At 47.8% G+C, this 23,150-nt stretch overlaps 1 protein-coding gene across 2 annotated transcripts; it reads left to right on the top strand.

Moving 5' to 3' along the window:
* Nucleotides 1-13,228: 13,228 nt before the first annotated feature.
* On the top strand, nucleotides 13,229-21,185 carry LOC144173320 (ganglioside GM2 activator-like). Of its 2 annotated transcripts, none has more exons than XM_077701803.1 (4): nucleotides 13,229-13,436; nucleotides 14,043-14,210; nucleotides 18,407-18,562; nucleotides 20,783-21,185. In XM_077701803.1, the coding sequence occupies exons 1-4, from the start codon at nucleotides 13,236-13,238 to the stop codon at nucleotides 20,930-20,932; spliced, it is 675 nt and encodes a 224-aa protein (XP_077557929.1). In that variant the 5' UTR covers nucleotides 13,229-13,235; the 3' UTR covers nucleotides 20,933-21,185. The 2 variants fall into 2 exon arrangements, with proteins under 2 accessions (XP_077557929.1, XP_077557927.1); XM_077701801.1 differs by having other exon boundaries at nucleotides 14,025-14,210; nucleotides 20,783-21,174.
* The last annotated feature ends 1,965 nt before the right edge of the window (nucleotides 21,186-23,150 follow it).

The raw sequence follows: 23,150 nt of genomic DNA, 5'->3' as shown, positions 1-23,150 counted from the left end.
TCCCCAAGCAGTGTGGTGGGCGTTGAAATCACCACAGAGGAGATGGCGGTCTGCGCATAGAGACACCAGCTGGTCCAGGAGGCCCGAGTCCCAGCTCTGGCATGGACGCACATAGACACTGCACACAGTCATGTCACCACCCGTGTCTAGCCGTAATGTCACTGCCACGCACTCTTGCACAGTTGTTGTCACCCCACTGGTGTCCAGCACCGCGTGCTGCACGTAGTCGCGCACGAACACGGACGCGCGCGAGGGCCCTGGGGGATGGTCTGGCTCGCTGCACGCCACCAACGAGCACTGCGCGTTGTCGCAGGCCGTGGGACTGTGGTAGCCCGTATATCCAGGCAGCCTCAGCTCCGAGCCTTCTCCCGCACGCACGTAGCTCTCCTGCAGTGCTACCACGTCGGGCCCGTGCTGCAGCAGATATGCGCTCAGTTCTGCGTGACGGGGGCGAAGCGCGTTCACGTTCCACTGCAGCACAGTGGCACTTGAGGCTGCGTGCGGCGGCTCCTAGCCATGGCGGTGCTCGGGGTGCTGCTGTCTCTGCGCAGCCTGGGCGCACAGGGGACGCAGGTGAGAGTCCGCAGGCAGCAACTCCCCCAGGGTGCGAAGCACGAGCGTCAGGCCCTCCTGCTGCTGCCGTCGACTCCATTCCTCCGATTTCGGGGGAGCAACTTTTCTTGCTCCGCGGAGCGATATCGGCCGCGACGGCGCTCTCGATCTGCCATTGGAACAGGATTTGGTTGCTCCCGATCTGCCGTTGGAACTTTCCTGCTCCAGATGGAGCAATAAAGTTGCATCTGCCATTGGAATTCAATTCAACACAGTCTACTTTACTTTGTAGGCTGTGCTTGGGAATGGCCTTTCCGGAGGTCTGCTCCTTCCTTATCGGCCAGTAGCGCCCACGACAACGACTGTGCGGCTGAAGAGACAATCGAGCATGGGCTTTGTCGTTGCCCCCAATATTCATCGGAAAGACGCGTGTTCGCCACCTAGCTCAGCCGATTGGACAACCAATCGTTCACAGTACAGACCATCTCAGGACGTCGACCCCTACAGTGGACTTCGCAGAACGCGACAAAAGCCCTTCTTAGTTTCCTGAATGACACAAACTTAGACAAACGAGTGTAGTGCCCACAAAGAAGCCTAGAGCGTGCGCATGTGCGCTCCTATCTCTCCTTTTCGCCTATTCCCTGAACCCTCCTCCCCCAGTGCCGAGTAGCAAACCGGGCTCCACGCCTGGCTAACCTATGGGTGTTCACTGTTTAATAACAGCGAACGCTGAGAGGTTAGCCAGTTATGCCCCTCGCCCTCCTCCTTATCTCCTCCACCTCTTCCATATACCAACTGGTATAGAAATGCCCCATCATCCACACCCTGTGCTATCCCCTTCACCGTAGAAGTGGGAGAGCGGGCTGACCAGTTTGCGTGTTAAAGACCAGGAATTCCCGGTCAATTCGCCCCGAGCTGCAGCGATAGCCCCCGGCTTTTTTAAATGAGAATATGCCACCCACTTTTCTTTCCCTTAATACCGACGCCACTAAACGTTTTCGTCTCTTCTTCTTCCTCACTTCAGTGTTCTTTTAGGAGACGGTGACCTCGAAGTAAATATGCCCATACATTTCCTAACGGCAAGCCCTGGCAGAACGGCTCTTGCATATCCCCCTTGTTCAGCGCACAGGAAAACTGAAACACATTTGAGGCAATAAAATAAGTATATACCGCATTCACTCGATTCAAAGCACCCCCCCTTCTTTCCATCATCGCGAAGCCCAAAGGGGAGGGGGTGCTTAGAGTCGAGAAACCTAAATCCCCTCCGCGTCCCCACCGGCGCTTTTTTTTGCGGCCGTATCTCGACGACACAGGCGCAAAGAATAATGTTTCGTTTGGCAAACATTCAAAAGAAAAATATGTAGAGAGGGTGAGCCCACCGCTTATGTGTGATACTCAGTCCCCCTTCGTTGTGCCGCTTGGGCCATCGCTTTCAGTATCCCCCAGCAGGTCGTCTCCTGTTCCGTTAAGTGGTTTTTTAATTGAAAACTTCATAAATGATTTGTCCAAAACGTCTACCTTGCGAGGGTTGCTTAGAAAAGTGGGCGCTTAAAATCGCATACAAGCCTTTCCCCAATTTTTTCCCCGAAAGTACAGGGAGGATGCTTAGAATCGGGGGGTGCTTTGAATCACAAAAATACGGTAACCTAATGAGAGCAGCGTCTTTTTATTCGAGAGTACACGCTAGACTGGCTCCTATGAAAACAAGTAAAAAACCAGGTTTAGGAAGGCGTTTAAAATAAGTGAAGTAAGAGGCAGACGAACAAAAAAAAAACTAAGATAAGGACCCTGCCAGCTCTACACGTGCCAGCAAGAATAAAGAAGGATCAAGAAAAAGGCGCTGCCCACACTGTCGAGCCAAGTGGCGCCTGTAAATGCGTCCAGTTGGTTTAAACCGCACAGATCCGGTCAACTAAACTGCCGTGGGCAGTGTACGTGTCTGAGGCTACGTGGCTTTGTTTTTGTCGAGTTATTTAATGCTCAGTCGAAGTTATCGAGACTACTTCTGGCCAACGTTCCCGAAATAGGCTGGGCGACGCGTTGGAATGCTCAGTAAGTGACGCGTTACAACCGGATGTGACGCCTGTTTTCTTTCAGCACTAACCGACCGGATGTATGCCGTCACCATAATGTGTCGTATCGCTTTTAAAATATAAGCTTTAATCCGGAGTAACCCGGTATCGCCGGATATGAAGTAGACTGGCGGCGTTCTGTTCTGGCATTCATGATGGCGCAATACAAAATTATATTTTACACAGCCATGTACAAGATTAAAAAGCGGTTTATGAGCCAGGAACACTGGTTTCCGCCAATATCCACGCACCAGTTACTACATGTGATTGCGCTACGTCAACCAGGTTTTGCTCTCGAGACTGTGTAGCAGATGACATGGCGATTTCGTACAAATTGGCCGGAATACGTTGCAGGTTTTTTTTTTAACCATAAATCTCAGCTGACTGGCCTTTGCAAGGTGCTGCGAAGTTCTCAGCGTGATTGGAAACATTCGGATGTGCTGATGTGAATCTCATTTCGCTATAATTCGCAATGGTTAAGAAGTTTGTTTTGCTGGGTAAAACTTTATTAGTCTCTGCTACGTGCCTGTTGGTAACGCCATGGGTTGTAACACAAAATGTGGTTCTTCCTGAAGCACTACACATAACCTAGTGGAGAAGATAAATACTTCTGATTCTATCATTCATCTTTATATCAACAAGTGGACATCAGGGGAAACATCAGATTAGTGCTTCTGGCCGCTGTTCCCGGGAAATAATGATGTAATCTAAAATGGACCTTTTCCAGGCCATGTAGAGCGCTCGTAGCGGGAAATACGAAAAGCACAATTGGTGGCATGTTCGCCGGTGACGCTGTTGTCCAAAGATTGCTTATCACGGGGAACGCCAACAACTCACGCACACCACGCTTCGCTTTTTTAACTTGATGCGCAAAGACCTTTCTTTGGTTCCGCTGTTAACAAAGTTTGTTCTCTCATGCCGGTGATTGACCATTCAGTAACTTCACCCTTATGTATCGGCCCCCGAATGCCAACCGGTATCTGCTCGGAGTTGAGCCCGGCGTACGCATTCGTTAAGAGCGAGCCACCAAAGTAATGGCGACGTGCCTGCAAGCGCATGAGCAGATAGAGGTCGTGGAAAATGTCCACCCTACAATGTGACCATGTGTTAATATTCTTTTGGAAAGAGCAGCGTAGGGCATAAGTCTGTCATACGACACGTGCTTCGAGTTCCCTAAGCGTAGTTAAGGTTTTAAGAGAAAAAAATCCACTGCTACTTGTTGCCAGCAGCACCAGGCAGCAGGGGACCCTTTTCGCTGTTTCGAGCACTTTGCTTGCAGTTTGCCAGAACAACCTGCATGCAAGGTGCTATTGTGACGTCAGTACAGGGAATTGTCGAAGTTCTCGAAATAAGTCTGTTGTGATGTTAGCTGAGTAAGAAATGTCCGAGAGGAGAGGATGCCACCTTCCGGTCTGGCCCTACCATTGGCCTTCGCGCCCTTCCCGTAATGGGGGTCACGTAGCGGCCTCGGTGATGGGCGTCATTTGTAAGTCACGTACTGCCCGAAACTTGTTGAACAGCGGGTGGGCTCGTTTGTAGGCATCGAATGAAGCTCACCCACACGGGACTGGATGCACGCCGTGTTTCAGGGAAAGCAATGGTTCTTTAGGCGGTATGTTCCATCTCTCTAAAACTTTGAAAGGCGTGGGGACAGCATCCGTGATGGCTTACCTTGGCATGGTCACTGTTCTGGCTGAGCCTTTACCAGGAAACACCGCAAGGGTAGGTTTGTACCCCCACTAAACTCCGTCAGTTTCCCGCGTTGTGAGGACAAGCAGGTGCACACACGAGTCGTTTCCTAAATCAATACAACCACCTGCCACGGGGAGCCCGTTGAAGATGTCTCTCATGTTATACGATATCTCGCACGAGTCTGGCGCTTTGTGAACAGAAAGGGCGGGGAATTAGTTCGGAGGTTTCCCTTTTACTCATACAGTACTGCCGCACGCATGTGCTTAAAAGGAAGCTAAAGAGCCTTAGTTTTAAATATTTCTAATATTGTTATAGCTCTGTGCAGTGTGACACTCCTACCGGTGGAACTCCGAAAGAGGAATGTTTCTAGAGAATAGTTGCTAACAGCCACAGACTGAACAAAACTTGCATGCAAACAGACTGCAGTTATTTAATGAGGCTGAGTATACTTACGGCCGGGGCAATAAGAATATAAATTAAACACACAACGTTCCGTTGCTTGTTAGTCACCACTGACACTTGCCCCCTCTTCACCTCTCTCCGAGTTTTCCCGCGCTAGATGCAGAGTTCAGCCGCATAGACTTCGCCCGGCGACAGACGCTAATTTTCGGCATGTCATAGTCTTCCCGCATACATAACCAACAGAAAACCGCTGCTGCCATAGTCCAAAAAAAGATACCCCAAGAGCGAGTTTCTGGAGGCCAAGCACAGCTGAGAGCGGCCGCGCCATTGGCCTTCCGCACACGTACTGCAAAAAAATTATAAGGTCGCTTTTCCACTGACCGTGATTACAGAATAATATACTAAATGCATTCACGCGTACGTCCGTGGGATCTCTATTGCCTGCTTTTATTAAAAGGTACACGTTATGCATGCACGTGGATGAGATAGCTAGATTTAACTCTGTGCGACCGCCACAAATGACACCACCCCCCTTTCCGTTGTTGTGTCTTATAGTGCGAGGTAGTGCTTATCATTATCGCGTCGAGGCGGCGTATATGCCCCGGGGCTGCGGCTCTCGAAGCCCACGATAGACCGGCGGGTCACGTAGGGGCCAGACACGCGGCAGCCGGATTGTAGCGGTTGGAAGCGATGTTTTCACGGAGTTCCCGGAATGGAAATCCCCTTGTTTAGTTGGCTCGGACGCCCTGGGTGACTGGCGGCCCGAGAGGACGTTCCCCTGTCGCCAAGAGACCGGCGGAGTGTGGAATATCGCGACGGTTACTTGATGGCGGCCAAACACTGATTCTTGATCAACTTTTCTTCTGCGATACTAGAAGCTACTAGCCGGGAACGCAAGAATAGCAACTGCCGAGGAATGAATTTAGACATCCAGTGTCGCAACGTCTACCCTGGAGGCGCTGACTGGACGCCGACGCCGGGCACTTCTTGGTTTTAGGCATGTAGCCAGCAACGCTATATATAGATCTCGCTCTCCCTCTTATTGAAAAGCGTGGAATAGTAACCGCAAATAAAAAGTTGCACGACGGACAAAACGTTTGCCTTTTTGGGATAACGCCCACGGCTTCTTCTACTTACGTCACCTGCTCAGAAAGTCAGTCAGGCGTTTTTATTCGGGGTGCGCTAGCTATTTCGCATTTGTAAAGTTGCAATGAGAGCAAAAAAAAAAAAAAACTTTCCGGATAACATGAAGCAGGGCAGATTGAATTCAAAAGCTGAATCAAAGAAGCGCGAGCAGATATATAAAAGTGAGGAAGATGATTGACCGCTCAATTGCAACGGAATCAGTTGTCTAGAAAAAGGCTGAGGACATAGCTGAACATCTTATTGACTTATTAGTAGCCCGAGACATAACAAACAGCCAAACCCACTGTACATAGCGAGACACAGAAAAACGGAAAGTCACCCGTGCATGGGAACAATTGCTCGGGAACGTTGATAGGGTTTCACGCGGCCTAACGTTTACTAAGCTTGCCAGCGTTTTTCTCGCATATCTGTAAACGTATGTTTAGAAATGCGGTCCTAATCATCTTAGCTACAACATTTTTGCACTCAATTTATATCTCGCTTTTATGGTGCGCAGACGTTTGTAAAGGCAATGATAACTGCCATTTTTTAAAGTCCAAACACACTAGTGAGAGCGTGGGCACTATCATTGGACACGCCTTTTTTTTCGAGTTGCATCAGCACATAAACCAACACAAACAGGCAACAGTAGCCCCGTCCTGGCCCATCGCAAACCAACACTCCGCGCTCAGTGTGTCATTTTCCGTGCTGTTGCGTCAATATCCGTTATTCCAGCCTGGGCCTAGATCATCCGGCCCCCGACCGGAGCCATAGCGATGCCCTCTGCATTCGTCGATGACCTCGTCATTATCGCGTGCGGGAGCGGAAATACAAGACCGACATGGAGAGGCCAGCTATGCTACCGGAGTCAGAACGAAACAAACTAGGAAGTAGCAAAACAACAACAGCAACAACAACGAAATACCGAGAAGAAAAAAAACAAAGGAAACACATGATATAACACAGGGCAGGCGCAGCGGTGGGCGTCACGCTTGCCTCGTCACTAAGCGGTATCCGACGGACCAGAATGATCAAGCGGAAGCGTCTGCGATCCGAATGGCTGCTCCACCTGACATAAATCTGAGCCCGCGCTTTAATCAGGATGCGCCGCTTTCGTATAGCAATGAAAGGATTGGCATTCTGGGCGGAATCTATGCCTGCCAGCGGAGTGTCAGCTTTCCAGTGTGCCGGGGCCTTATGACGGTTCTCAAAGATTTGCAGGGAAAAGCAATGGCCTCCAAACGAAGTTCGTCTGGAGACGGTGCGTTATAATGCAACCGGTGGGAATTTTTAAATACCACGAGACGGCCACGCAGCGCAACGCTGTGAACAAAAGAACGGGAACCCCCTCGTCCCTAACATATCGAGAATGTTCACAGAGGTTTCCAAGGGTCCCGCGGTGCCTGCCGCCATGATTGAATTATTCAAACAAGTTTCCGTATGCTTGTACAGATTTGTGAGGTATTTAGGGTGAACGCATCTAATGAAGTAAAACCTACGTCGGAAAAGTCAAGACAGTATCGCCCCGTCATGGTTTTTTATTTTATTTTTTTTGAAGGCGAAACTCTTCAATTGCCCATTGAGCGACAAAAGCGCCATCTAACGCCCGTGACAGAAAAACGGCTCGGGTGTTCCATCGCACGAGGCATATTCTATATCACCAGGCGTTCCGCATTGCGAGAGACATCGGCGTCCCCATGACGCTTGATGACTGCGTCCTACTTCGGTCTGACATTTCAAATATAGTAAATTGGTGTGCTGAAAATAAGCTATGGATTAATGTCGACAAAACATATGTAATGACTTTCACTAGAAAAAATTTTCCTGTGCTACATGATTACACACTAAATAAAACAGCATTCAAACGGGTTAGAGAAAGTCGTAATCTTGGCATTGTTGTAGATTCAGAACTGCATTCTCGCTCTCATGTTGACTCTGACGTGAACAAGGCCTATATACAGCCTCTTGGGAATTATGTCTCGAATTATGAGACCATTTTCTAATCCTCAGTGGTTTGTTCGATTTGTGCTAACTATGGTGATCCCGAAACTTCATTTTGTGTCTGTTGTTTGGAACAGGTTGGGCATAACAAGTAGAGCTAAGCTTGAAAATGTACAAAGTTGTTTTATTAGAATTGCATACGACGGGCATTTTGGTCACAGAGTTTACTATCAGCATAAAGATATGTTGGAGAAATTGTAGATTTGCTTTTTTTGTTTAAGTCCTAACACAGCATCATTGATTGTGAATACCTTACGTCATCAATTCAGATGAGGGTTCCCTGTAAATCTTTCCGTGGCTTTCATTTGTTTCAAATCAGTTCTACTTCTTCTCCAATGCAAAGGGTGTTTATACTGCAGAATGAAAAGGCAAGTCACCTTGACATTTTCAACAACAATTTGCATTTATTTAAGCTCGCTTTGGTTCAAGTGTACTGATCGCCTTTCCTGTTTTTCTCCTTCTATTTAGTTTTTTCTCGTTTCAGGCTACATATTTTAATTGTTTGCGTTTGCTCTAAATTTTGTATGTTTCATACTGTGCACTGCCGCTAAGACCATGTGCTGTTGGTCGGCACGTACAAAAAGAAGAAGATGGTGATGATAATAATAATAATAGTAGGAAAACAGCCCCTTCACGAGACGTTCCACTGCAGTTCCACTCTCGGCAGTAGCGAGTGGTGGTCGCTCAAGCGGCGAAATTCACCATCGTCGTCAAGTCTTTCATTACACGGCAGCATGAACGAGCAGCGCCGCAACGCGTAGGAGACTGATCGAAGCCATTCGAAAGCTTTAAGGCGGATCGCGAAGCGAAGCATCTCCAGCGGCAAGATTGTAAAGCCCTTCGACAAAGCAAAGCAAAACAAGGCGCCTCGGGCGTTCACCAGGGCAATCATGCTTTCCCATTCACAACGATAAGAAGTGCTTACGTGTTCTGGGATTTTTTTTTTTGTTCTTTGCTTCAAGATTCAGCAGCAGTTATCGCTGCGTCAAACTCAAGATGCACTTTTGTTTTCCAACACTAGCGAAACCGAAAGAGGAATTCATTTTCGCCGATTCGCTATATCCAATCAATCACCCGTCCTACGTCCTCTCAATCAGACGACGCCGTGTATTCAGGTAGGCAATGGTCCGTCCTTTCTGCTGCAGAAACTAGGCCATAAAAACCGATCCCCGCCCGCAATGGCGCCATTACGGAACTGGAAAAATGAAGGCGGTCATCGCACTCGTTACACTTTCTAAAGCAATAAAGTTTACAGGTTCTCTCCGGAGAGAAATCATACAAAAACCTATTTATGCAGGACCGTAATTTGCGACGTCTGATATTGAAAAGACTCCTTGTTGGTGCCCCCTTCTTCTTTTTCTACTTTCTTTAATCTCTGAAATGCCATCGTCCAAACCGTCCGAAGCCTCCCCGCGACTCCGAAGAAACCAGCTCCGAGACGATCGCGACATCGGTGAGCAAATAACATCAATAAAAAGGTAGCCCCATTCTGCGTTTTCATTTTACTTTTTTTTCTCTCTCCGAGCGTTTCGTCTTTTTGCATGGTGGTGCTCCCTTTTCGAGAACAGGCTCTCTCTCCAGTTGGGCAGGCACCCTGATGTACCCGGATTCTGCATGGGGACAAGGGCCGCCAGTTTCGCATCCGCCTAGAGGCGGCCCGCTCCACGTTCTTCTCCTAACAGTAGTACGTGCCGCTGCGGTGCAGAGAGCAAACACGGCTGCCGTGGTGCCCGAATGGCGGCGGTTTCCCGCGCTGTGGCCCTCTCATTAGTCAAATGGCGACCCCGGCCCCCTCCTCTCCGGACGTTCGGCCCCATACGACACGGCCGGGATCGCTGTCGCGTCGTCGTGGCCGGGTCGGCGACACACGGGAGCGGCCACGCGACTTCGGCACGGATCCCGGAGGAATCGCGCCTTTGCGCCGCCGCCACTGCCCCTGATATGGCAGCCGAACGCCTCGTGCGTCAGAAGTCAGCACGGCCTTGCGGGTGCACCCGAACCGGCATTCTCAGGTGGGTGATCCCGAGCGTCGCGCGTGGACTTGGAACGGCCCCGGTGCTCCGGAGATCGGAAAAGCGACTGTAGGGGAAGACGCCGGTCGAAAGGGGATGTTTTGCAGCTCAGTGTTTGCACTGTAGATGCGACAGTGTACGACCGCAGTTGAGAAAGTTCAAGCACCAACGGAAACAGTCTTTAAATGCTGCAGGCTAGTTTTTTCTTAATTTGTTTCCGAAAACGCATCCTGTGAGGCTTTCCCATCGCTGAACTGGAGAAGGAATCCAGCGCCCGCCCTTCTAAGTTCCTTTATCTTTCGTCCCGCCCCTCGCTCTCACATAGTTTCGAACCCTAGTTTAGAAGTCCAAACTTACGGTTTGACGCATCGCAGCCACCTGTGCAATCAGGCACATCGTACTGGCCGGCTATTTGACCTACTTTAGGCGACCTTGAGTTTTTTGGCGTAGGAGCATGAAGGAAGTTTTTTTACGGTTTATAAAACAATTCCAGCATAAGAGCGGAAGTATGCGTCACGGGCTTGTTTGTCATTCATGTATTTGATACTTTTTTTTGTCTTTGTCCTAATTTGCTCACGGGCCCAAAGATTCACTTTCATTAGCTACTATCGTCTCTGCGCTTTGACCTTCCACTAGGTCACTGAATTGTACCTGGGGCATAATGTGGCCCTGAAAGGTGCCCATTCCAGTCTTTTTAATAAGAAAGTTACAATCGCAGCGCTACCCAGAACAGCGCTGATGTATTATACCTAATGAAATGGAAGAGACCGAGGGAGAAAGTGAAGCGAAGCGAAGTAAAGTTTGTTGCTCTTTTCGAAGAAAACACGCTGAAGTAATGGGAGCGGCCATTGTTAACTGGACAGCTTAGTAAGATATTCAAAATTCTCTTTTTCCTCCTTTTTTTAGAGCTGCTAAATGACGGCATTTGGTAATTGTATCATCTGTGCCACACCCATCAGCGCTCTAATTATGTACATTTTTTCAGAATGTAGCGGCGAAGGAGTTAACACTAGACTTCGGAGAACTTTAGCTGCGTTATCATATCGTTCAAGTGTAATGTAATGAACCTGAGTAGAGATAACCAGATCTGTTGGCCACTGGGCCTGCGGAGTGTGCCCGCTGCAGTTGAACACATATACGCGTATCACAATAACTTGGCAAAAACGAAACTACTCCTAGTAACACCTACAACAAGATCCGGTGCAGGTATGCTTTTGACAGGAATAGCTGTGCAGGGGATAATTCTTGGCAGACCGCGATGGTTTCGCTCAGATATCGCAGCGCTCCCGTAGTGGCGCTAGACGGAATTACGATGCCGGCGGATGATGCGTAAGGAGCTACGTAAGGAATTCCGCCGCTAGGCAAACAAGGCCTAGCGACTGCTCTCGGCGTGCGTGAAGTATACTTCAGAGGTTATAAGGCATTGCTCTTCCTATTCTGGAGGGCCACAAGGGGAACATCCGTAGTAGCCTACATCAGGGGTCAGAAGTTTACAGGACACGATTTAGACTTTCAACGTACATTTCTGTGGTCCGCGAACTCCCGGAACTTAATTTGGATTTGTAAGCGAAGCATCATGCTTCGGGGTATCATCAGCGTGCGCGTAGCAGGAGCTTAACGCCCAGAGAGCCGAAAAAATAACATTGAAAATCGAAGTCATTCCCTGTAAGCTTCTGACCCCGGGTGTACATCGCGCCCCATAAATGCAGCGCAGCCGCATCGGAGCATTCCCGAAATGCGATGCATGGTGACACCTTCGGGTGTTCCCAAGCTGGTGCGGTCAGGGGCAACAGCAATGTGGCGTAACACATGGCGAAGGTCGAAAAGCCCTGCAAAACGACATGATGTACAGTCTAAGCAGTGAGTGAACATTGCATTGCCACGGTAAGGTGATGTAGTATGGCATTTACATCAGGCGTTGCTTGCCATGGGGCCGCAAGCATTGCCCACCGCGTACAATCCAAGTATCGACGAGGCGAAGGGATGTAGATCAAGGGACGCAATGCGACGGATACGCCTGCAAGGGCCCTGGAACAGTCGCTGTACACTGCCGACGTGATCGGTTGATGCACAATGGGCCTTTTTTCCACAAGGCTGTTTCTAGTTCCGAAACAAAAACAATGGTGATAACGCTGCTCCAGACAATCAGGGCCCTGCCCCTCATCCTAATCGTGTGTTGCCTCCCGCCCGGGGTTATTCCCTGGCATATTGCAGGCATTCCCATTCAGAACTGGCGACATGGCTGCACACCTGTCCATCCTTTCCTTTCGCGCTCGATCGCTACACCAAAATCACCGAGTACTATTGTAGGAGCCACCTCTATAGCCCGTGAGTCTGCCCTCTTAACCCCACACGGCTTATCCCGCCTTTTATGTTAGCCCACCAGTCTCCTAGAACTCCAACAGGGCTTCAAAATGCCCCAAGCCGACATCACCCTTATTTTCTACTCGCTCCACCATACCCCGAGTCCTCCTGCCAGGTTAAAAGCTACCTCACTCTTTCTGTGTGTATCGCTGTTACCCCCGCACTCGGCCGCCTTGATTGTCAGCGAACTCCTACAGTGGCGTGGAGTTCAGACTCAAGCACATATGAACACTGTATTCTTCATCTATAACCCACCACATATGCTTACGAGTACCCAACGTGACCTCTCCCAATACAACCTATCGTCTCGTATTGGCGCGCCCAGATTACTCGATTACACATTCTTACCCCACCCGGGAGCAGTGGGAGTGCGGGATAACCAGCTCTTGAGCTCGAGACACAGGACCTCCTGGGCTCGCGGACCAGGGTAGCAACGTTCACCGGCCGATTTCTGGACCAACAAGGAGCCACGCCCTTTTGCGTTATTTCAGTTTATTTATTTATCGGTTGATATCAATATTCCTGCAAGAAGAACGCTGCCGAGTAAATTGATAGGCTGTATATTCACTGGCGAGGCACGCAGGCAGGCAACTATGTGAGGGCGCCGTCAGTGCTTACGTCGGGCTCCGCAGGATGGCGGGACTTGTCTGTGCTAAGCACATGATGTGTGTTGGACGTTCCAAACTCTACCACGCCAAATGCAAAGTAATGCCTCGAGTCCAATTTGAGTGAGATTAATAAAATCTCTGTTGACACCACCGTAGAGAATCGGGTTGAAACGGAGCAGACGAGCCACGCCGGTGTTTTTTTTTTTTTTCGGCGTGCAGGCGCAGTGGTACAAGACATAGAGATTATATACTGTACAAGCCGCGCCATGTCCGTGGCCGTTTCAGTGTTGCCAAGCGAAGAAACTGGCAGCTAAATTTTTCAGTGAATACCACCTATAGGTGGAGGCGACGAACCTAAAACTCCGGACCTGCGTGTTCTGTTCGTCTTATCCCGCAGGAGCACCCCCATGTCGCTGACGCTGGCGGCAGCCTCCCTGCTAACGCTCGTTCCCTGTTCTTTGGCGGGTAATCCATTTGGCCCCGCTCTGAAGGCGCTCAATCACACGATAGACGTCCAGAGAATTCGTGACGTCACTTGGGAAAGGTACCTGCTCCTTCTGTCGACGCCCCAAGTTCCCGAGAGGTACATTCCGGATGCGCCCCAAGCAGTGAGTACATCTCCACCGGGATTTCAAAGTTGTGGTATGATCCCACCGAGCGCCTGTTGCTGCTAGGATATGCAATAACTTGTACGCAGCGCTCACGCCACTATTAGCTGTGTAGCATGCATGCGGTGTTTGCGTCTGGAATTTCCACGCCGTCTTTACTGCTTGAAATCATGGCGCTTAGGTTCACAAAATTATTTTTGCACGAAGCTTGGACCAAGCTATAAAGAAAATGAAAATAAGACAAATTAACTTCAGTCGTAACGTCTGATTTAGATGTCTTAGCCTGAACTTACCTAGCAGCATCTAATGGGCCCTCAGAGCACTTGTGATCGACACTCTGCACGCAGGAATCTTTTTTTTTATTATTTTAGCATATTACTTAAGCACTAAGTAGTTATCTCCATATCTTGCACTGGACCCGAGTCGACAATATAACGTTATTTGTGGTAGCGGAACAGGCGGAGACATACACGGGAAGACAGTCAGAGAAGTCCCGCATACTGCAATCTGCATGCGGCCCAGAAGGCCCCGTGTGCATGTGTGCATGTGCGCATGCGTGCTGCGTCCGGGTGTCTGACCTGGCGTCAGTGGCTGCTGGCCTTCCAGAAATGGGGCGACTCGGTGCGGAAGTACTCGGTGCGCAACTGCGGCTCGCGCTTCGACGCAGTACGGTACGACGAGCTGCGCCTGAGGCCGGACCCGCTCAGCTTTCCCGGATCCGTGTTCGTCACGTCGGCCATCAACGTGGCCCGCCAGATCGACGCGCCCATCAAGGTGAGACGCAGGGCCTGTATGCAAGTGATGCACTCTTGCTCTCGGGGTGCCTTTTGATAAACTGAATACCAACGATCATTCTATCATGCACTGAAAGCTCTTTCATAAAAGGAGGGCTTTGTGGGCGTCCAGTTCGAGAACCCACTGGGGCGACGGTGGCGCCGTCTTTACGCAAGAGCGCAGCTGGAACTTTCCCGGAAGCGCATTGCCAAAAGCTTCGCTGCACTAAGCAACCACGTGACATGTCTGTTCGCGCGATGGATATAGGTAATTAAATATCGTCATTGGATGCGCCCCAAACCTAAAGCAACCTAAAACATACCATATCGCTATTATTAACAAAAACAGTGTGTAGCTTTATATTTAGAAAGAAATTAAATTTAGAAAAAAAAAAAGGGTAATCGATTAAGAAAACTAAGAGGTAGAGCTGCTGGGGCTCGAACCCAAGCCGTCAGCGCCAGTACTCAGTACTATACATTCGCCACAGAGCCCGAACGGTGGGTTCCTTTTAGCACGCGCTCAAATGAATAGCGTGTGCCGTGACATCGCGCATGTCACGAGGGTGCTCCGTGCAGCGAAGCGTTTGGAAACACGCTTCCCGGAAAAAGGGCAAGCGCCACGGTGGTGTGAGTCACCTAGTCCCCTAACACAAAATAAGCGGGTGTTGATTGACCACTTTCGTTGAACTGGGAATGCACCTAAAACATTTACGCATCAGTTTTCTCGTGGTGTGAGAGTAGTTACAGTTGTGATATCCCATTTAGTCCGAATTTTCACTTGAGGCCGTTCCGTCGATGTCGGCCTCTTTGGCGAAGGCCCACATTAATACTCAATGTATGTGGCACCTGTCTCTTTTTCTAAAATTAAAATTAAGAGATCCCAGCATTATTGAACTGGTCATTGCTTCCGAGCGTAAAAATGCTGAATCACTCAACGTAGCAATTCTAGAAGGTTCACAAGGCATCGTGGAGCCTGCTGTCCGTGTGCGCATGAAATGCGGGCCTGCCCAGAACATGACAATCACCATTCCACAGCTAACCGCATGTGGACTCGAAGGGTGCTTACTACCCAAATGTTTATCAAGATACGCTAGTTTACCTGCCAGGAACGCCAAAATGAAACAATTTCGAGAGATACCTCATGCGGAACCATATGTCGGTTTGGCGATTCGGTACACGGGTCATTTTGATGTCCACAAGGACGGGGGTTCGATTGCCGGCTGCGGTGGCCGCTTTTCTGATGAAGATGAAAAGCAAAAACTCCCGTGTGTTCACGATTTCGGCGCACGTTAAAGATCCCCAGGCGGTCAAAATTAATCCGGAGTCCTCCACTACGGCGCGCCTCATCGCCTGCGTTGCGTCGGCATGTTAAACCCTACAATCAATCAATCAATCAATCAATCAATCAATCAATCAATCAATCAATCAATCAATCAATCAATCAATCAATCAATCAATCAATCAATCAATCAATCAATCAATCAATTTGATGTCGTGGTGAGCGTCCGGGCATCGCAAAGACAAGGTCAGGGTCATTCAATGGAAAGCGCGGTGACAGGCAGCTAGGCATGGGTTTTGTAAGAGACGATAGTCTTCGTTGTGCTACCTTAAGGCGAAAAGGTTGGGGTATCTGTCCCGCAAATCAGAAAGTGTTACTGGTTAGCCTGTTTACTATGTCGGTCACTGAGCCTCTGGAACTGGTTGGTCTGTCACTAATCAACTGGTAGATCAAGTGACGCACAAGTGATCACGTGACCACAGTAAGGGGATGGAGGTGAGTACGTAGCGGTTAGGGGGAGGGAGAATAGCTGAGGGGGAATGGAGGATGGTATAAATGGAGAAAGGGGTGATTGAAATTTGGTAAATACAGTGGACGAAGCGCAGGAGCAGACTGGCATACAGAGAGAAGAGAATGGAGCGCGAAGAGTATTCAAAACACACTATGGTGGTCATGGACATCGTAAGGCGTTTTGTTGCATAAAGCCTTCTGTAAGCAATGAAGGACCGAGGTATTCGCACAATACTTCTCATTTAAGCATTTCAATCGTTTATTGTCCGTGCGGACTCACACGAAGAAATACGGTCCGTTCACAAGGAAAATGGCGTGCCCCAAGGTTCAGTCATAGTGCCAACGCTTAACATGACCCTAGTCTCAATCTAAGGACACTCCACAAAGTGCAAGATGTCAATTTTACAATTTATGCACATGGTGTGAAAATGTGACGACCACATCGCGGCAATATGAGACACGATGCACTGTTTCAAAAGGAAATAGACACCTTTGCGATACACACACGCAAGGTTCGAAACTCTCAGCAGGGAACACTGTGTACATGGGGAGGGGGGAAGGTGAACAAAAAAAAAAACGTACGCGAAAATGTAAATGATAGAGTTCGTGCATACAGCATATCAACGCTGTCTATAGTCTCGAGGTTGGACGTAAAGGCTTCTGTGCTGTGTGGCACGCATAGCGCTCCCCAAGCCACTAGGACAAACGTGACCGCGGCACGTATGGGCGTTAGCGATATGGTGCACAGGATGTGCAGTTCGTCTGGCGTTACCAACTTTGGTATCGGGGTGGCTTCTGCGTGCTTTATGCATCGTAATGTTGGCCGTCAGCCGCGCTGCATGTATGACGTCAAAGACTCGCCCTTTTCTGCGTCTTCAGGGTCTTTGAATACCTCGTACAGCACTTCGTCATGCCCGGACGACTTCTTCCTGGCGACTTATATCACATTGCGTTCGTAAGTGGCGGTAGCGTGAAACGTGCGTCTATTGCGCTTGGGCCCGTCATTTCTGCTTTCAGGATATGCGAGCACAGCGCCAAGAAGTCGTGCGCTGGGGGAAAATTGCGCGCAGCCCGGACACAAAAATACTCCTTGCTTGCTGTCCCCGGTAGCAAGACGGACGTTTGGGTGGGCGTTGGTCGCTTTTGGTGGCCGTTTCCGTGTTCCCAAGAGTGTTCCGCAAAACGATGTTTGTTCGTGTGCTCGTTCATCTCATCGCAGTATTCGTGCCATCTCTACCTGTGTATAGAGTTTTCTCGAGCCTTCTAGTGAGCGCCATATGCGGCGCGCCTGCCCCAGCATGTCGACACCAGGGTTGCGGGTGTAAAGGTGGCTCTCCGTATAGCCGCCCAAAGAATCAAGAGATACAAACTGGTCGTCGGCTTGCTTCCCTATAAGCACTGATGTGCTGCTGATCAGAAGTACGTAAGATGCCTCTTGTTTTGTGCGACCATGGTGCTGGCTCCATCTTCTCGCGAGTCATTCGGACCTTAAAGGGACCCTGCAACACTCTCGATAAACGCTTTCACTCGTTCCTTCGCGTCTGGAGGCCCTGTGAAAGATTTAGTTACCGCCAGCACGGAGCGGCACTGCGTGATTGGCTCGACGAAGCAGATCCGCCTTCCTTTAATGCTTTGCTTTTATGGCGATTGTTTTTTTTTTCAAATGGCATCCCCCGCTTTCCTGATGGAGGCAAAAATAAAAAACGCCCGTGTGTTCGAGACTTCGGCGCACGTTAAAGGTCCCCAAGTGGTCAAAATTAATCCGGAGCCCTCCACTACGGCGCGCCTCATAACCAGTGATGTTTAGGCCCGTTTAACCCCATAATCAATCAATCAGGTGGCATCCCAGTTTGCTTATTTTTTTCAACTGAAAGGAAGCCGGGCAATAGGCGCTACATTGCTCTAATGACGTCGATCGATCGCTCGAAGAATGCTAAGACTGAGAAAGAGAGAAAAAAGTTTTGAGCGAGTTAGGAGTTATCTGATGGGCATAGAACAGCAATTTTTGGCTGCGCTAGTTTGTGGCCCCCTATTCTGAACACTGAATGTGTTTATTTACTACGTTCTGAAAGCATTTCAGATTTAGGAGAAAAGTTGAAAAAAAAATGCTTCAATGTCCCGCTAAGGCGTCCAACGGGATTGGCACCTGCATTTTTTTAATGATCGACGATATATCGCACACACGGGCGCCTCTATATTACGCCGCCATCATTTACGTAGCGTCGGCAGCGAGTAATCAAATCAGTGAACGCAGCGTAACGCTTTGTTCTTTTGCGCCACCGCTGAGACTACTTAAGCGCACGCAATTGCTAAGGAAAGAGTGCACTGGTTCACACAATACGAGAATTATGGACAACAGATGTTTTGCTCATTTTCTTTGTGCTTGTTATTGTTTTGCTTTCGTCCAGGTTGAGATCAGTATGAAGAAGAAAGTGTACCTCTGGGTTACGGTTCCGTGCGTCAACGACTTCGGCTCGTGCGACTACGACGATATTTGCAGCGTCCAAAGCTGCCCCCTTTTCTACGAGTTCCTGGGCCTGCCGTGCGGTTGCCCAATCAAGGAGGTGAACTTGATACCTCCTGCTTACGTTTTACCCTGGCGTAAATTTTTGTTAAGTAGTCCATGGTTATCTCGCCGGGACCTTTTGGTGAATGAAGCAAGTGTCATATGTTGCGCATAAGAGCCGCTGTACGTGGATAGAACAGAACATTGTTGTTAAAGACCGGAAAAGGCAGATGATGACAAAGTAACAAAGGAAAAATAAGAGACGAAGTTTTGGCTTGAAGAATGTGTCCTTTTATGTGGAACAAGAAACATAATTGGTAAACTTCGAAGAAGGACGCATGGTTTAAGTAAAAGAAGTTCGAACCTTCAGATGCGTAATTCCTTAATTCACAATACTCAAATTTATTGCGCGAGTTTGTTGTTACCGCATTGTTTATATAAACAGCCGATATCGTCCAGATCAAGTCACTTTTCCCTCTTGACCTCGCTGTAATTCTTACAAAACGGCTTTACTTGCTTCGCTAAGTGTCTTAATTATTCATAATAAAAAGTGATGCTATCGGGGCTTACAGCCTGGAAGAAGAAATTAAAAACCAAACATTTCTGCGTGTATAAATTGTAGAAAACAACATGATCACCAGCAAAAGTAATATGACTCGCTAATTTGGACGTGTAGATCTAGGAGCTATAACACAAAAACCTCTTGAAGTATCTGAGTTCGCTAATCATGGCAATCACTCCTATTCAAACAATTATACTCCATGCTCCACCCTAAATTTCTCCTCTTAGGTGCATAATTTTCCGTTCTTCCCCAGCAGGATCCTAAAAGTTTCCTGCATGATCCCAAGCCCATTATTTGCAGCAATTTATTTTACTTTAAAAAGTTTTCAAAGTACGCAACCTTGCAAGACCCGATTGGAAATGCGTTTTTGAAAGGTGTAGTTGCTATGACATATGGACTAATATTTCTTAGCTAGAATGCAAGTTCTAAGGGATCAAATGTTGTTACTAAGTACAAGACCACGGCGGCAAAGAGAACACAGTACGAGATTCGAAACGCAGAAGAATTATTGGTGCTAAATCATTTTCTGCTAAGAATTTTCTTAAGACCGTCAGAATTTTCTCTACTGTTTTCGAATTGTGTGCAGCTCTTGAGGTGAATAAATGGCGGGAAGCGTACGACAAGAAGGAAGTAAAGCATTAAAGATTAAAACTTGTGCCTCTCCAGGACGGTAGTTGCATAAAAAATTGAAGTTATGGCTAATAGTAGGTCCAATGGCCCCACAGACTAAATGTACCCGACATTGAAGCCGCAGATGCACAAGAAAGTTTCAATAAACTTGATGCAATCACACACACACACACACACACACACACACACAAAAAGAACTATGGCGAACTATAAAATCCGCTATTAGGGTTTGCAATACCCTAGCTTTGAATAAACAAAAATAATTATGGTTGATTAACTTTTCACATCAGGAAGCAAACAGAGAATTCGAGACGCTTTTAAATAGAATTCAAGTCTCTCGGCATAGAAAGTTCCTGAAAAATACCAAGGATTGGATTTCCCTTACTGTTATTACTATGACTGCAAATATTCTGGAAAAGGGAAAAGCCCCCCGCGTAACCACGTACTCGCGGAAACCACTAATTAGTCAAAATTGTCTAGTACCTCTTTCCTTCATTCAGATGAGAATCCCACAGACTCTCGACATGATAATTTTCTCAAAAATACCAAGGATTAGATTACCCTTACTGCCATTACTATGCTTGCAAATATTCTGAAAAAGGAAAGAAAAAGCCCACGCGTAGTATTACTCGCGGAAACCAGTAATTTGTCAAAATTGTGTGGTATTCCTTTCTTTCATTCAAATGAGAATTCCCCAGTCTCTCGAAATCATAATTTCCAGAAAAATACCAAGGATTAGATTTCTCTTATAGCCGTTACTACGGCTACAAATATTCTATAAAAAAGGAAAGAAAAAGCTTCCACGTAGTATTACTCGGAAAACCACTAATTCGTCAAAACCATGTCGTACCTATTTTCCTTCGTTCAGATGGTAATTCCACAATATCTCGACATGAGAATTTCCTGAAAAATACCAATGATTACATTTCCCTTATTGGCATTACTGTCCCGAAAATTCACGAACAAAAAAAAAGAGGCTCCGAATGCTATTTATAGTGTAAAACCCTAAAAATTCACCATAACTGTCCGGTTCCTTTTACTTTTTTATAACGGTATTTGGCATATTTTCTCCGCCAATTTTTGCAGGGCGAGTATTCTGTAAAGAACAAGGAGTTCGAGGTGCCGGCACTGATGCTTCCTGACTGGATAACGTCCGGTGACTACCAGGTCACCGTGAAGGCCAGAAGCCGCGGTGAAGCACTCTTTTGCGTTCACTTCACGTTGTCCCTGAAGTGACTTCATCGTCTCCCCGGTTGTAAATCATGTTTTACTTTCCAGTAAATCCGTTATCCTTGTGGGAAATGATGTTAAAAGAAAAGAGAAACAAAGATAGAGGGACATCTAAAATTCAACACACTGTAAATATTCTTTTCGACAAAATGAAGCCGAATAAATCACCTCGCAGGAAAACTTTTCACTATTCTGTCTCGATTTGAATCTTTTTCTCGCCGCAAGCTTTTCTTTAAGTTCTGCTCAGCTAGCATGCAAGCGCAGCAGGAGCCTGTCACGACATCTTGCAATACGTAGCACACTGGCACCAAATGTACTGCTTTAGTCTACAAAGGCGTGAAGGAATAGATCTTGTTCTACTGCACACGTTAGTTAGTTGCCGCGCCAATCATACACAAGCTATCGCGATATAGAGAATGGGAAAAGTCAGATGGATTCCACCTGCTGATATTTAGGATCATCAACAGTGCCACGCGAACCGTTCCGGCGAACGCAGCGGCTTTTTGTGTCACCAGGTTGGGCGAGATGGCTTCATCACACTTTTATTCGTTGCCGAATTTGAGCCGGTTGTCATCACGGTTTCATCTGTGCTGAGCGCCCTCGCCGAGCTGGCAAAACGGGTACACTGTATAGTGACAGCCCGTGGCTAGTATTGTGAAGCATTGTAGTTATTACTACTGCCAGTTCATCCGATTGACCCAATGCGGGAGTACCCGATTGATGAAAAAAAAAGCTGCCGCCTCATTTTCAATCTCAAACAAGCTTGACCCTGTTGGCTTCTGAACAAACTTTTTTCAATGCTTACAATTCCAGCTTCGCATAGTTTTATCATCCTTTCCAAGTCATTTCCGGTGCCAGCCATTGCGTATGACCTTTTGAGTGCAGCGAACAGCTGCATTGCTTTTGAATGGTTAAATTTCAGGATACTGCCAGCAGATGTACCGGCTCAAACAGTATAGTAGGGATTTTAGGAGCAGCGTAAGAAAGATAAGTCAAGTCAAAACAAGACAGCGCAGTCGTAGTTGTCTGCTCATCTTAAGCTGGCAGCGAGCCACATTTTCTACCGGATCCTCTGCGCAACGCAGTTCACATGCAAGGCTACCTTTGTTTTTGTTTTATTTTTGTGTGTTAAAGGTCGAATGTTTTCTCCAGCGTGTAGGCGCCGTTCTGGCAGCATACATTCAAGTCTGTAAACGCCGGCATGAAAACACTACTCCAGTAACCACGTGGCGGCAGACTGCGGGGAAGAGGGAATGTTTACATTCGAGCCAGGTTTTCAGCCGGCTGTCGCAAGCTTCCTTTTATTGCGCCGCGGAACTGCGTGCTTAAAATAGACTGACCCTGTAGGAAACCTTAGCTTTAGAAATTAATGCGCATAATGTTTCGGAGCAACCGTTATATGTCTGCAGCTGATGCCCTCTGGCAGGGTTTTCGCGGCTCTAACATACCTTAGGGGAAGGAGAAGCTCGGGTCTTCTTATACAACTCTGGTAGGAAAGACGTTTCGGTAATCTGTCCTTCCCAGCAATCGAACCTTTGTGACGTTGGTGAATTAACGCAACAATATCCGTAATGTATTCTGCGTGATATAAGTTGATGCTAAAATTAGGAAGGCAACTTTAAAAAATAGGAGCAGTTTATAACCGATAGTTCGCGTTGTTTTCTCTAAAACTTCTTTCCGCGTGCTATACTGTATTTTATGCTGGAGAGCGGAGCACGTAGTATTTACGATTATTATGCATTTTTAATTCATCTATCCGTGGCTCCGTCGAATTAGGGCACGGGGACCATAATTACCTTTCAAAATGACCAACTCAAATCCCGTTAAACTGTGAAACTGCGAAAACTACGAGAAGCTACAACGTTCATGTGGAGCACGAACTTCACGCCAAGTTCTCTTTTCTTGCAACGTGGCGGTAGCATCCGACGTGTCTGGCATTAAGTACTGTTGATGCACCTGCGGTTCACCTAACTTTACTGAGCCGACGTACTCCCTGAAGCTTATCCAGATTCATATACTAGTTAATGCGAATGCACTCGAGCCCGGTAGTACACCTATTCAGGACGATGCGCCGCACACAAGCTGAGCTTCTTTGCGGTAACACTTATTTGGGACAAATAAATTTTACGTATTTGGAGGCCTCGATGAGGCTGATTTAAAACTTTTCTAGGGGCAATTAACTATCCTCACATGGTTTTAAGACAAAAGCCTGGCGATACTTACC

Source organism: Haemaphysalis longicornis, unplaced genomic scaffold (assembly GCF_048455015.1).
Source record: "Haemaphysalis longicornis isolate Haplotype H1 unplaced genomic scaffold, Haemaphysalis longicornis Haplotype H1 scaffold_3, whole genome shotgun sequence".
In the NCBI taxonomy this organism is placed as follows: domain Eukaryota; kingdom Metazoa; phylum Arthropoda; class Arachnida; order Ixodida; family Ixodidae; genus Haemaphysalis; species Haemaphysalis longicornis.
Note: the sequence above shows the minus strand (reverse complement) of the source record. Positions and strands in the feature narration are given on the sequence as shown.